The sequence below is a fragment of the Rhinoderma darwinii genome, chromosome 1 (genome assembly GCF_050947455.1).
Source record: "Rhinoderma darwinii isolate aRhiDar2 chromosome 1, aRhiDar2.hap1, whole genome shotgun sequence".
NCBI lineage: Eukaryota > Metazoa > Chordata > Amphibia > Anura > Rhinodermatidae > Rhinoderma > Rhinoderma darwinii.
In genome coordinates this window covers 458,758,407-458,771,173 of record NC_134687.1, presented here as the reverse complement: position 1 = coordinate 458,771,173, position 12,767 = coordinate 458,758,407, and the positions used below count along the sequence as shown (strand labels likewise).

General features: G+C 45.4%; 1 protein-coding gene across 13 annotated transcripts in view; it reads left to right on the top strand.

The window, feature by feature from the left end:
• Positions 1-12,767, top strand: part of FBRSL1 (fibrosin like 1) — a 539,464-nt gene that overhangs the window by 434,359 nt on the left and 92,338 nt on the right. The window contains exon 1 of one of the 13 annotated variants that reach the window (XM_075832847.1): positions 5,371-5,421. The exons of the other annotated variants lie outside the window; for them this stretch is intronic. Within the exon in view, the coding sequence (XP_075688962.1) occupies positions 5,398-5,421 (24 nt within the window). The 5' untranslated portion in view covers positions 5,371-5,397. Of the gene's footprint in view, positions 1-5,370; positions 5,422-12,767 lie in introns of those variants that run through there. 13 annotated transcript variants of the gene reach the window in all.

Below are 12,767 nucleotides of genomic sequence, written 5' to 3'. Positions count from 1 at the left end.
TCATAAGATTTTCTAAATGTCATTCACTTTGCTGCTACTGTAAATGCTGCAGAATTTCCACACACAATTCCGTTGCGGAAATTCTGCAGTGTTTACGCTACGTGGGAACCCGGCCTAAGGCCTCATGCACATAGAGGCACATGGAATCCCTGCGGTCTATTCCTATGATGGAGCATGCCATGATTTTTGTTTTTGTCCGATTCATATGTAGGTTTCACAGAGCTTTGATGTGGCCATGTGCATAAGGCCTAACTAGAGGCCGTTGCCAAAGTTTTTGTGATTAAAGGGTAACTAAACGTTTAACAAACTTCTGACATGTCATAGAAACATTTTAGAAGTTTTGATTGGTGGGGGTCCGAGCGCTGAGACCCCCACCAATCACTAAAACAAAGCAGCGGAAGTGCTCGTGTGAGCGCTGAGCCGCTTCGTTTCTGTTCAGCTTTTTACAGAAATCTATGTAGCGGTGTATGGGCTCAATAGAAAGTCTATGAGCCCGTGCACCGCTACATCGGCTTTCCAGAAAGAGCCGAACAGAAACAAAGCGGCTGAGTGCTCACACGAAGGGACAGGTTTAGTGATCCTGGTGTCGTATTGCAAACAAAGCAGTGGGGGAGGTTCCTTCTGCAGTCAGTTGCCTTACATCTAGAGACAAATTTGCGAGGAGAAAGTTGGGGCAAAATTAACAATCTCCTGGGACACACACAGAAGAGTTTTTTTTACATATTTCTCACAGTTTTGATAGCAATATGAGAGAATAGGATCAAATGAGAGGAGAAAATTAAGGGGGTATTTCTAGAATCCCGTTTTAGGTTCAGTTTGCCCCACTGCAGAAATGAAACAATACTGCCAAATAATGGTAATTATCTGAGGGTGCAATGGCACATGGCGTATTTGCCTTGTATAAACTCTACAATACTAAGCCTATGTGAATATTTTTCCCATTGGACATAGTACAGAAAAAATAAACTGCAGAAATGCAGGGTAACTACGCCACGTGTGACTGGACCCCAACGGTGGCAGAAATTTACACCCCTGGAAAAACCCCATCTTCCAAGTTTGTTTGTATCTTGCTGCCCTGGGATCCATCTTCCTGTAGTTCTGTTCGCCGCAGTGAATCATGCACACTTGATAGACTATTCTACTATAGAGGGTATCCTATTCCTTTCTGTGTTATGAGACGGTTGCGCTGTCCTCACTGCACATGGCAAGCATGCACCAGCTACTATCACTACCTCTCTGGGTGCTGCACTTTGCGCTGTACCATGCCTCTTCCTGTAAGCACTGCTCACTTGGAGGCATGACTAATGTCAGCAGCACGAAGGAGTATTCTGGGAGTTTGTAGGAGGAGCAAGTGGGTTGTGGGAAATGTAGTTTCCCACACGCCACCAGTCACATGACCAGAGATGAAGGACCGCTTACATCACGCTACAGAGAGAAAGTCATGGAGGACAGCGTGGCAGGAGAAGTGGAAGTAAACCAGCTGGTGAGTATCTGATGGCATGTTTGGGTAGCATAATGTAAACTAATAGGCTACAAAAAAAGCTAGATTCTGGAATATCCCCTTTAAGGGAGGAATTGTCTACATTTAGTGTTCTGTTCAGTGTAATGTGATGGGCACCTTGCTGGGAAACCAGTAAATCATTTTGTCTATATAATAATTTAGGCAGAAATAACACTTCCTCCCTGTGTGTGGGGTGTCTTTTTGCTTTAGCATCTCCTTCATAAAACACTAAGCAATGAAAACCAGCGAAGAAACAATCACAGCTGCATGGACCAGACACGGAGAGAAATATTTTGGAAAACAAGTGTATTTTACTAGAAATAAAAACAGGAGATTCTATTATTGGGGGGGGGGGGGGATTTTTACAACCTATCATATTCCTCCCTCATGCACATTTCCCTCACCGGATTATCTGCCGTTTTTGACGGATCAGTGTGTCCGTTTTGGTTTCCGTTCTACACGGATGTTGTGCTTCCGTTTGGCTTCCGTTTAAAAAACGGAAGGTAAACTTAATTTGAACTTGTCACTTGTCCCGGGAAACACCCATAGAAAGGTTACAAGAAGTTTTTGGTGCTGTTTTCTGTAGCTTTCAGAGCATAGAGAACAGTTTGAGATTACTCTGCTTGGCTTGCTTTTGTTTTTTTGGGGAATTTTGGAGTGAAATGTGTGCACTTATCTTGTGACGCTGGGCACTAGTTCCCTGCTGCCATCTGTGCGTCAAAAGCTCCTTGGCAAGTTCCTCCCACGCGGCGTCCTTTTTATAGCATTCTGCCCGCATATCCCACAGTTCTGTGTGATCATGCACCAATGCTATGAGTCTCTCCACATCCATCTTCAGGAATGAATATGTACTGTAGTCTGTGAGTCTGTGAACTTTGGCTCGCCCAGCCATTGCTATGGCAATGGATCCGTCAAAAACGGACGTCACACGGAAGCCTTCCGTGTGCCATCCGTTTTTTTGACTGACCCATTGACTTCTATGGGCCACACGGTCACTGAATCACTGACCAAAGTAGGACATGCTCTACTTTTAGGCCTCGTGCACACTTACGTCACCGTTTTCACGGCCGCTTTTGACGGGTCCGTGAACCCGTTTTATCGGCCGTGTGGTGTCTGAGTGCACTCCCGTGTGCACTCCGTGTTTCCGTTTCCGTGCGCCGAGCATGGTACTGTCCAGGGTGACAGTACCATGCTCGGCGCGCGGAAAATACAATTTTAATGTAATAAAAAAAATAAGCTACATAGTTTGTATGGTTGAAAAAAGACACATGTCCATCAAGTTCAACCAAGGGATGGGAAAGGGGAAGTGGGATGGGAAAGGGGAAGAGTGGGATGGGAAAGTTCATACTTACATTCCTCCTGTCCGGCCTCCAGCGATGACGTTCAATCCATGTCGCCGCTGCAGGCAATCACAGGCTGCCACGGCAGCCAATCACAGGCAGCAGCGGCCTCGGCAGCCAATCACAGGCTGCCTCGGTAGCCAATCACAGGCTGCCGCGTCACAAAAGAAGGTCGGACTGGAGGAAGAAGAGGGACTCGTCACCAAGACAACGACAGGGTACGTATGAAATGCTTTTTATTTTTAATCAGCAGCCTCTTTTCTCTATCAGTGATTGATAGAGACAAGTGGCTGCCGATTAGTGTAATATTTTTGTCATGTTTTTATGCCCGCCCGGCGGTTGCTAGGCAACGGCTCCGTCACACACGGACGGCACACGGATGCCTTCCGTGTTCCTTCAGTTTTTTTGACGGCCCCATTGACTTGCATGGGCCTTATGGTCACGGATTCTCGGACCAAAGTAGGACATGCTCTACTTTGGAACGGAACGGAGCAACGGACCGTCAAAAAAACTGAAGTGTGCATGGCCCCATTGAAATTAATGGGTTCAGGGTGCTATCCGTGACAAAAACAGATAGCACCCTGAAGGAAAAAACTGAAGTGTGCATGAGGCCTTAACGGAACAACGGATCCGTTTAAATAACTGAAGTGTGCATGAGCCCATTGAAATGAATGGGTTCAGGGTGCTATCAGTGACAAAAACAGATAGCACCCTGAAGGAAAAAGACTGAAGTGTGCATGAAGCCTTAGGCTATGTTCACACGGAGTATTTTGGGGGAGGAATATCTGCCTCAAAATTCCGTTTGGAACTTTGAGGCAGATATTCCTCTCCCTGCACGCCGATTTTCGCGGCAATTATCGCGCCGTTTTTCGCCCGCGACCATTGAGCGCCGCGGGCATAAAAGAGCGAGAAATACGCTTTCTCCTGCCTCCCATTGAAGTCAATGGGAGGTCGGAGGCGGAAGCGCCCGAAGATAGGGCATGTCGCTTCTTTTTCCCGCGAGGCAGTTTTACTGCTCGCGGGAAAAAGACGCCGACGCCTCCCATTGAAATCAATGGGAGGCGTTCTCGGGCCGTTTCTGCTGAGTTTTGCGACGCGGTTTCCGCGTCAAAAAACTCGGCAAAATACCCCGTATGAACATAGCCTTATAAGGCTGAGTTCACACAGAGTTTTTTGCAGGCAGAAAATTCTACCTCAAAATTCAGTTTGGAATTTTGAGGCAGATTTTCCTCTGCCTACACGCCGTTTGCCACGTTTTTCGTTCGCGCCCATTGAGCGCCACAGGCAAAAACGCAGCGAAATACACTTTCTCTGCCTCCCATTGATGTCAATGGGAGGTCAGAGGCGTAAACGCCCGAAGATAGGGCATGTTGCTTCTTTTTCCCCTCGAGCGGTTTTTACCGCTCGCGGGAAAAAAACGCCTCTGCCTCCCATTGAAATCAATGGGAGACATTTTCAGACGTTTTTTGGCACGTTTTCCGAGTCAAAAAAACACAACTGTGTGAACAGGGCCTAGGTGTCATCAAAAGCAAAGGACTTAGTCCGGTATCTAATGTTAAAGGGGTTTTCAAAGCAGGGGGCGGTTTTTCATACTGATGACCTATCCACAGGGTAGGTCATCAGTATATGATCGGTGGGGGTCCGACACCCAGGCCAATCAACTGCTCTGGTTGCCGGAAGCTATGCAGTGGTCGGTGTCGGAAACAGATGGCTCTGGTTACAGTATAGCGGCCATGCTGCAGCTCTGCTCCTATTCATGTGAAGAGGAGCAGAGATACAGTAACCAAGCATGGCTGCTATACAGTGACTGGAACCATCTGCTTCAGACACCGACCACTGCATGGCTTCCGGCAACTGAAGCAGTTGATAGGTTCGAGTTCCGGGTGCCGGACCCCCACTGATCATATAGTGATGACCTATCCTATAGATAGATCGTATGAACAACCACCGCCTGCCTGGACAACCCCTTTAAAATGACTGTACATTCCGAGCAATCCCTCCTCATTTTGGCTTCACTTAAAAAGAAAGAGAACAAAGAGCTGAGTGCACTTCTTCTACACGTGGCTGTTTACCTTTGCTTTTGTTTTTTATTGAATGTTCGGCTAGAATGAGTCATAGGTGTAACGTCTTTGCCTAGTCAACACTGTTTTCATATATGTGTGACTGCTCTTCACAAAACACCAGTGGACATCTTCAATAAATCTTTTCTTTCCTTGTATTCCAGTCTTGTGTGTTTTTCGTTCTAGTACATGACAGAAGACACGGCCGTACTTTGATATCCCCATCCATTTTTGCTGACGTCCATTGATAACACTTTATTTTTTAATAGTGCAGGGCGTTTTATAGGAGTTTATTACGTATAGTGTGCATCTCTTTCAGTCCCAAAACTTAGCTGCAGTCTCTGCCCCCATCCCCCATTTCTCCCTCCACCCCTCCTTCCCATTCCTACTCTCTCCAAAGAGTTGTCAGAAAATTCGTTCCACATCTGTAGAGAGAAAGAGAGGTGTAAACTGCCAAGAAGTGTTTTTAATGATGGCTTGAGATAAAAGCTGCCAGATGGCAAGCACTGCTGGGGCTGCGGTTGGTATTTAACTGCTTTTTTATTGGAAAAATATGGGGTGAAAAATTGTGTGGGACTCATTAGGCAGCCTGCTGTGATTGTGATCAGCCCTGCCAATCTGTTCAGAATGGCACCGTTCCAAGCAGCCACACATTTTTAGCAGTGTCTTATAATCGACAACTTGGAGCGGGTTCCGTTTTCTTTCTTTTTCTTGCTCTTCTGTCTTTTAGTAACCTGTGCCATCTTCTCCCTGTTTCTGTCTCCCTTTACCTGCCAATCAGAGTGAGAAAGCAAAAACATGTGTACTCGTTTTTTTCTGTTTATTTCTTTTTTTGGATTGGAATTACTTTCCCATGGAAAGGGTTGTGCACATTTTTATTTTTCCTCTTATATTTGTCTAAATGTTCCCTCTTCCCAGTTGTTGTGAGTGGGAAAGATGACGGAACCAACATTCACTTTGCTTTTCGGTAGAATTGCAATGCCCTAAGCTAATATCAGTGTCTCTTGGAGGTGTCCGCTCATCTACTATACATACAGATCTGGTCTGCATCTAACCGTTCGTTGTATATGAACCGCACATTCATTCAATTATTCTGCATGTGCAGAGAAAGGTAGGTCCATATAAATAGAGTGAGGCACAGTAAGCTGTGGCATTGAAATTTGCAGCTTCTAACCCAGGAACAGCTCTTCCCGCCTACCGCGGGCATCCCAGGAGAGCGCTAAGATTATGAAGGAATTCTCTGAGGCCATTACTGGGAAGAGGGAAAAGGCTTCGCTACAGACAGCTTAATGGACTAATTTGTAACTCGAAGAGCAGGAGAAATGAGTTGCTGGCTGCGTTTTAATTTGACAGCGAGAGGCAGAACGAATGTGAAATGGGTTGACAGAGCAGGAGGATCTCAGAGAGGGAGCACCAGCGTGGCATGGGGGCAGGGCTGCTTACACACCATGCAGGAGGAGAAATCTGACTGCATATATTAACCCGTTCTATCCAAATGCTACACAATGATTATAAAGTATAAATACAGATTTGAGAAACCCACACCTACTGTATTATTTTATTTCGCTTCATCTTAAAGATTTGCTAATGTTATACCCTAGTAAAGAGCGCTGTACTTGTAGCTAGTGCCCTGCCTGTTAATACCCCCCGAATTCATAAATGTCCTCACCATGTGTGTTAACGCCCCACTGTGCTAGGACACCTTTATGTATATTTTTTATTTTGCCAGCTGTATACATTTCAAAATAAATTTTTTAGCGCCAATTTTTTTATTTTATTTTTTAGCACAAATTAATATAGTTTCAATTAACCCAGTATCCCATACACCAAGCTTTATTGTTCAATGATGAGTATATTCACCGTTACTGCAACTGATTGACAAATACATGCCATCATTGTGGTTAACAGGGCCCTTTTACAATGGGCAAATGGGCATTAAAAAAAAACGCTTGTTCCCATTAATTGCCCTGTGTAAACAGGGCAACAATCAGCCGATGAACGAGCAAACGCTCGTTCATCGACTGATTGCATAGTTTTAAATACCAAAACTTTTACCGTTGTCGGCAGCGCATCTCCCTGTGTAAACAAAAAGACGTGCTGCCGACATGATACAAATGTATGGGGACGACCGATCAGAGAAAAGCGCACTCGTCCCCATACTAGCTCCTTGTAAAAGGAGCAAACAAGCGCCGATCAATGAGCTGTATCAGTGATCTGTGCTCGTTTACACGGCCACGTTGGGTTGTGTAATACTACCTGAAGAGTCCTCTTACATCTGCCAATTTTGACAAGGAGCTATGTATGGGGACGAGCGATCGTTGCTACAATCGCTCGTCCCAATCCATTACCATCATGTCGGCAGCACTTCTCCCCATTTCCACAGAGATACTGCCGACAAAGATAATATTTTCAGCTGCATAAACTATGATTAGCCGATGAACTAGCGTTTGCTCGTTGATCGGCTGATCGTTGTCCTGTTTACACAGGGCAATATTCGGGAACGAGCGTTGTTAATGCTCGTTTGCCCAATAATTGGCCCGTGTAAAAGGGCCTTTAGTCAGGATTTGCACACATCCAATTCATCTGATTGAAAAGATTTTGGGATTTTAGTGCTAAATATTGTTGTGTTACATAGTTAGTACGGTTGAAAAAAACGTTGAAGGATCATTATTTGTTGTATCATAAAAAAATATATATTGCTATGTGCTGCCATATAGCTAGATCGGTCATTATAGGATTTGTTAATGATTTGTGCTATTCAAATTGCCTAAAGGCAGAGTGTCAATATCTTTTAGTTCATGAAGCGTGTTGTTTACACCTAAAATGTGTAAAAATACGTTTACATGTATGAAACTTTAATTCATGAACTATTTTATCAATGAATGTTTTGCTCGTTTCCACAGGGAAATATTATTACAAATGCTCAAAATAATTGCCTCCAAACTACAAAAGAGTTGTCCCATTAAAGGGGTTGTCCCAAAGAAAAGTACTGTTCTTACAATGCTTTCTGTTTACTGTAAAGCTAAATTAAGTGGGGGGTTTTAAAAAAAAAAAAACAAGCAAAAAAAGACTGATTTTTTTCAACAGGATGCAAAAACGTGGTGTGAACTAATGTCAGTATTGTAAATTTTACACAAAATACACTTCCTCATTTAATTTGAAGTACATTATTAGGTTAAAGAACTAAACATTCCTTTTCATCATCACATAATGAAGAGTAGAGGATACTGAGGTAGCATGGGGGTATTTTATCTATCATACTAATCAAATGATCCTCATGAATGGAGAAAAAAAAAACTCCTTTAGAGTTCTGTTCTCCTTGTGAAATGTCCTCTCTCAGAATGGCATGGACTGCATAGATAACATTTATGTAGAGTCTAAGGGTATGTTCACACGGCGGGGGTCCGTAACGGCTGAAATTACGGGGATGTTTCAGCCTGAAAACATCCCCGTAATTTCAGCCGTACCGGCATGTGCAGGCGCTTGAACGCCGCGTCAATTACGGCCGTAATTAGCGCTGCTATTCATTGGAGTCAATGAATAGCGGCTCCAATTACGGCCAAAGAAGTGACAGGTCACTTCTTGTACGCGGGCGTCAATTTACGCGCCGTCATTTGACAGCGGCGCGTAAATATACGCCTCGTGTGAACAGACAAACGTCTGCCCATTGCTTTCAATGGGCAGATGTTTGTCAGCGCTATTGAGGCGCTATTTTCGGGCGTAATTCGGGGCAAAAACGCCCGATTTACGTCCGTAAATAGGCCGTGTGAACATACCCTAATTCTTCTGGGGTCACCATGGTAACTTGAAATATTTTACAATTTCAAAGAGAGAGGACAATTACAATGAAGTAGAAGCCTGATATGTTGGTTGAGGTGATCAGACCTCTAAGCACAACTTAGTTGTGCTTGTATGCAGGGCCGCCGTCAGGGCACAGCCACAAAGGGCCGGGCCACAAAAATAAAAGGAAGGGTTCCACCTGCTGAACCTTCCACTGTACTGCCGCCTGCTAAACCTCCAACACCCGTGGGCCCATAGGAACAGGCCACATTACATTGCAGGCTTGGTTCCTATAGCCTCGAGAGACCAAAGAGCCAGCCCACTCTTCTCCTCACAAAGTGATGTGTGAGCCACAAGGAGGATGCAGAAACTACCAGATGGGCCACGGTGGCTGGAGATGTAAGAGCCGAGGGAGCAGGAGCCAGTAAAGAGACACGTCACAGTCTTCTCATGGTGGGTGACTCTTGGAGGGAGATTCTAAATCTGCTGCCTATCTGTGTTCTGTACAGGCAGCAACTTCATTGCAATTTTTTTTTAAGTGCTCCTACCCAATTCCCCACAGGTCCCTTGCCTACCTACTATTTCCCTCTTGCCCCCCACAGAGCCCCTTCCTACCTACTATCTCCCATTTTCTTCCCACAGAGCCTTTGTCCACCTACTGACTCCCCTTGATCCCCTGCCTACCTACTGTCTGCTCTTGCCCCGACAGAGATCCTATCCGCTTACTTCCTTTTCACAGAGCTTCTCACTCTACCCACCTACTGTCTCCCCTTTGCCCCCACAGAGCTCCTACCTACCTAATATCTCCCCCTTGGCCCCAAAGAGCCCCTGTCCACCTGCTGTTTTCCCATTGTCTTCCCACAGAGCAACCGCCAACCTATTGTCTCCATATTGCACCCTACAAAGCCCCTGCCTACCTAGTGTCCCTCCATTGCTTTCCCACGGAGCACCTGCCCACCTACTGTCTCCCCCTTGCCCCCCACAGAGTTTCTGCCTATCTAATTTCTCCCCCTGTAGCCCCTAACAGGTTGTGTCTCCCACCTGAGCCCCCTTCTACCCCACCACTTTACATTCCTTAAGCCCTTTCTCCCTTCACAGAGCACAGCCACCTGGTGCCCCTGCCCACCTACTCTCTCCCTCCACTTCCTTTACAGAGCCTCGGTCATGTTGTATTTTCCCCTCCTGCACCAGTCACCTTCCATTTCCACAGGCCTCTACTTCCATCACCTAGTGTCTCCCCCTTGGTCCATAACAGTGCGACTGCCTCCGCTCTGCCCCTCTACAGTGTCATACACTTCTTTACAACGCCCACTTGGTCAAAAGGTAAAAACACTCCCAGTTGTCTATTAAGAAAGTCATTAGCATAAATCTAAAATCGGTCATAACTTGGTCAAAATTGATCGTTTTTCTAAATAAAAACCACTTCTGTTATCTACATTACAGCGCCAATCACATTGTGTAGGAGATAGGGCACTTATAATGTGGTGATAGAGCCTTTTTAAGACAGGAGTCCCCAGCCAGAGCGCTTGCCATGCTCTGGCCGGGAATTCCATTGAAGATAGAGTCGGCAGAAATGAAAGTGCAGCGCTGTCAACTTTTATATACGTTACAACTGCACGGCACATCGGTAGTTGGAACGTATATAGCCGTATGTCTGTCGTGAAGGTGTTCTACTGAAATGAATCTCAGTAATAGAAATTGATCCTAAATTATAGGTATAAAGCAATCACATGCATGTATCGGATTCCTTAAATAAAAGGGGAAAATGTTAAGACGCTCCCAGTAAGATATTATGTAGTAATACTAGGACACAGTGTGTGAGCTTGAAGCTGTAGAAGCTGTCACGATCTAGGGGTATATGGACTCACTAGGCCGCTCCGCCGTAGCGGAGAGGCAGCTTGCCAAGTCACAGTCTATGCAAAAGTCTATGCAAAGAGTTGGTAGCACAAGGGTACCTGAGATAGTCCAGACAATGGCAGGCAGAGGCTTTAGCACGGATGGGGCTAGATGTGGCGATTGATACCAGGAGTGGCAGATGACACCAGACGTAGCGTATAACAGCAGGCGGCACAACACGACTCCATCACTAGACAGGCTCTAAAACAAAGCACAGCACGGGATACAGGTAGCAGGGCATGGGAACACGGGGAGCAGGATAATGCTAAGGGACAATTTGCAATAGAAACATGGGAAGACTACAACAACGCTCAGGCAAGGACTGAAAGGGCAGGGCCCTTTTTATAGTCCAGGGTGGTCTGGGAAATTAATTACATATGTGCGCGCTGGCCCTTTGAGGCCGGGAACCAGTGCGCGCCCCCTCGCGGACATTGCGGGATAGAGCAACCGGATACGCTAACGTCTCTGGGGAATGCGACGTCATCCACAGGATGGTAGTCTGCGGCCGTCAGCTGTGTGTGAACATAGTTGTTGGCCAAAGAGAGAGCTCTTATAACATGGCTTGTATAGAGTCTTAATACGGCCGCCGAAGAAGTGTATCAGGCCTTACTATCGCTCCATATGTTTTGGACTTGTGACTTGCTTTACTTCATGCTGTGTCACTCGGCTATTCTCTAGAAGCATTGCTTCCAGGGAAGTATATCTTCATATTACAGTGACATATAGAGGCATCATACTACGGCACACAGAGTGCCAGTCACGGAAACGCCACTTGCCTCCATGTACACTGCTCTTCCTTGTACATTACACTTTAGTCTGCACTTCATTTCACTATTGTTATGTGCATGCGCTAAGTTGCAAAGTGCTTCTAGGGGTGACGGCTCTCTTTGTATTTAGAGTATGGACAAGAAGTTATTTCCTAAACACTCATTGGCAATAGGTTATGTGTTAACCTGGTCTACGAAGTGCTCATCCTAAAACATTCACAGGACATACTATATAATGTATAGAATCCACCTTTTCTTAATATACCAGAAATAAAAAGCAAGTTATGAAATACCCCTGTGCATATAGTACTTCAACAAGTGTGGTGCTGTAAAGTGTATAGTGCTTATTTAACTACAGTGCTGACAGCTGTCACTAACATGACACAAGGATTGATGGCTACAAGTGAGTGTTTTGTTTTTTTCCCCCTCCCCTTCATTCACCCTCTACCCCCAAGGGTTCTTTCCTTCATCGTGTGTGTATGGTATGTCTAAATCCTCTCTACAAATTGGTGATCTCCAGAAAGTCCCAGTGGGGCCTATTACTGCCTGCAGGGCAGGGAAGATCATTAATAGCACTGTCAGCCAAGGCCGCCAGTTAAATTAATCCATCTCCTTCATTAGCACAGTCGGGCGGGGTTGGCTTTGTCTAAAATCAAGAAGAGCAGTGAGATCTGGAAGCATGAGCTGGGGAGGAGCGTTCACCCTTTACATGCAGAATAATCCTGCTGTAGACCGACTAGATTATACATCATCCAGAATAGAGCTGGCCATACACTAGTGATATTAGTCCGCAGTATGGTGAATAGTTGCTGTGAAAGGGTTGTCCCTTTTAACCCCCTCACATCAAATTGAAATAATGCACAGATTGATGTCTTGTTCTGTGACCAGGGCAGAAGCAGGAAATGTTGGAGCATGCCCACTGGTGCTGGCCTGTCTTTTGTCTCAATTCTGACAAAGACTGCACCTGACAATGACTGAAAAACCCGTCACTTCAGATTGATTTATACACTTATATGTGCCTTCGATAAGCTTGTCACATTCTTTACGTGTTGGGAAAGCCTGATGGTAGTCGGCGGCAAATGGTCCAAATCAGCATTTTGTTCTAGAGTATGACAAACTTTAGGTCACAACATGCTCTAATGATAGTCAAATGACCCACATGCTTTGGACACATGTAAGGGTACATTCACATGGGGCATTTTTTTTTTAATAGCTCTCGCTCGGATCGGGGTTTCCTAAAACTATTACCACAATTGTGATAAAATTGCAACAAAAACGGCATGTATTTACACACTGTTTTGCCAACAGCACGCCCTCTGTGAATGTACCCTGAGGTCGGGTTCCCACAGGGCAGATACGCTGCATAAAAATCACGCAGCGTGTCCAACCTGGAACCCGCAGTACATTCCGTCTGAAAAATCGC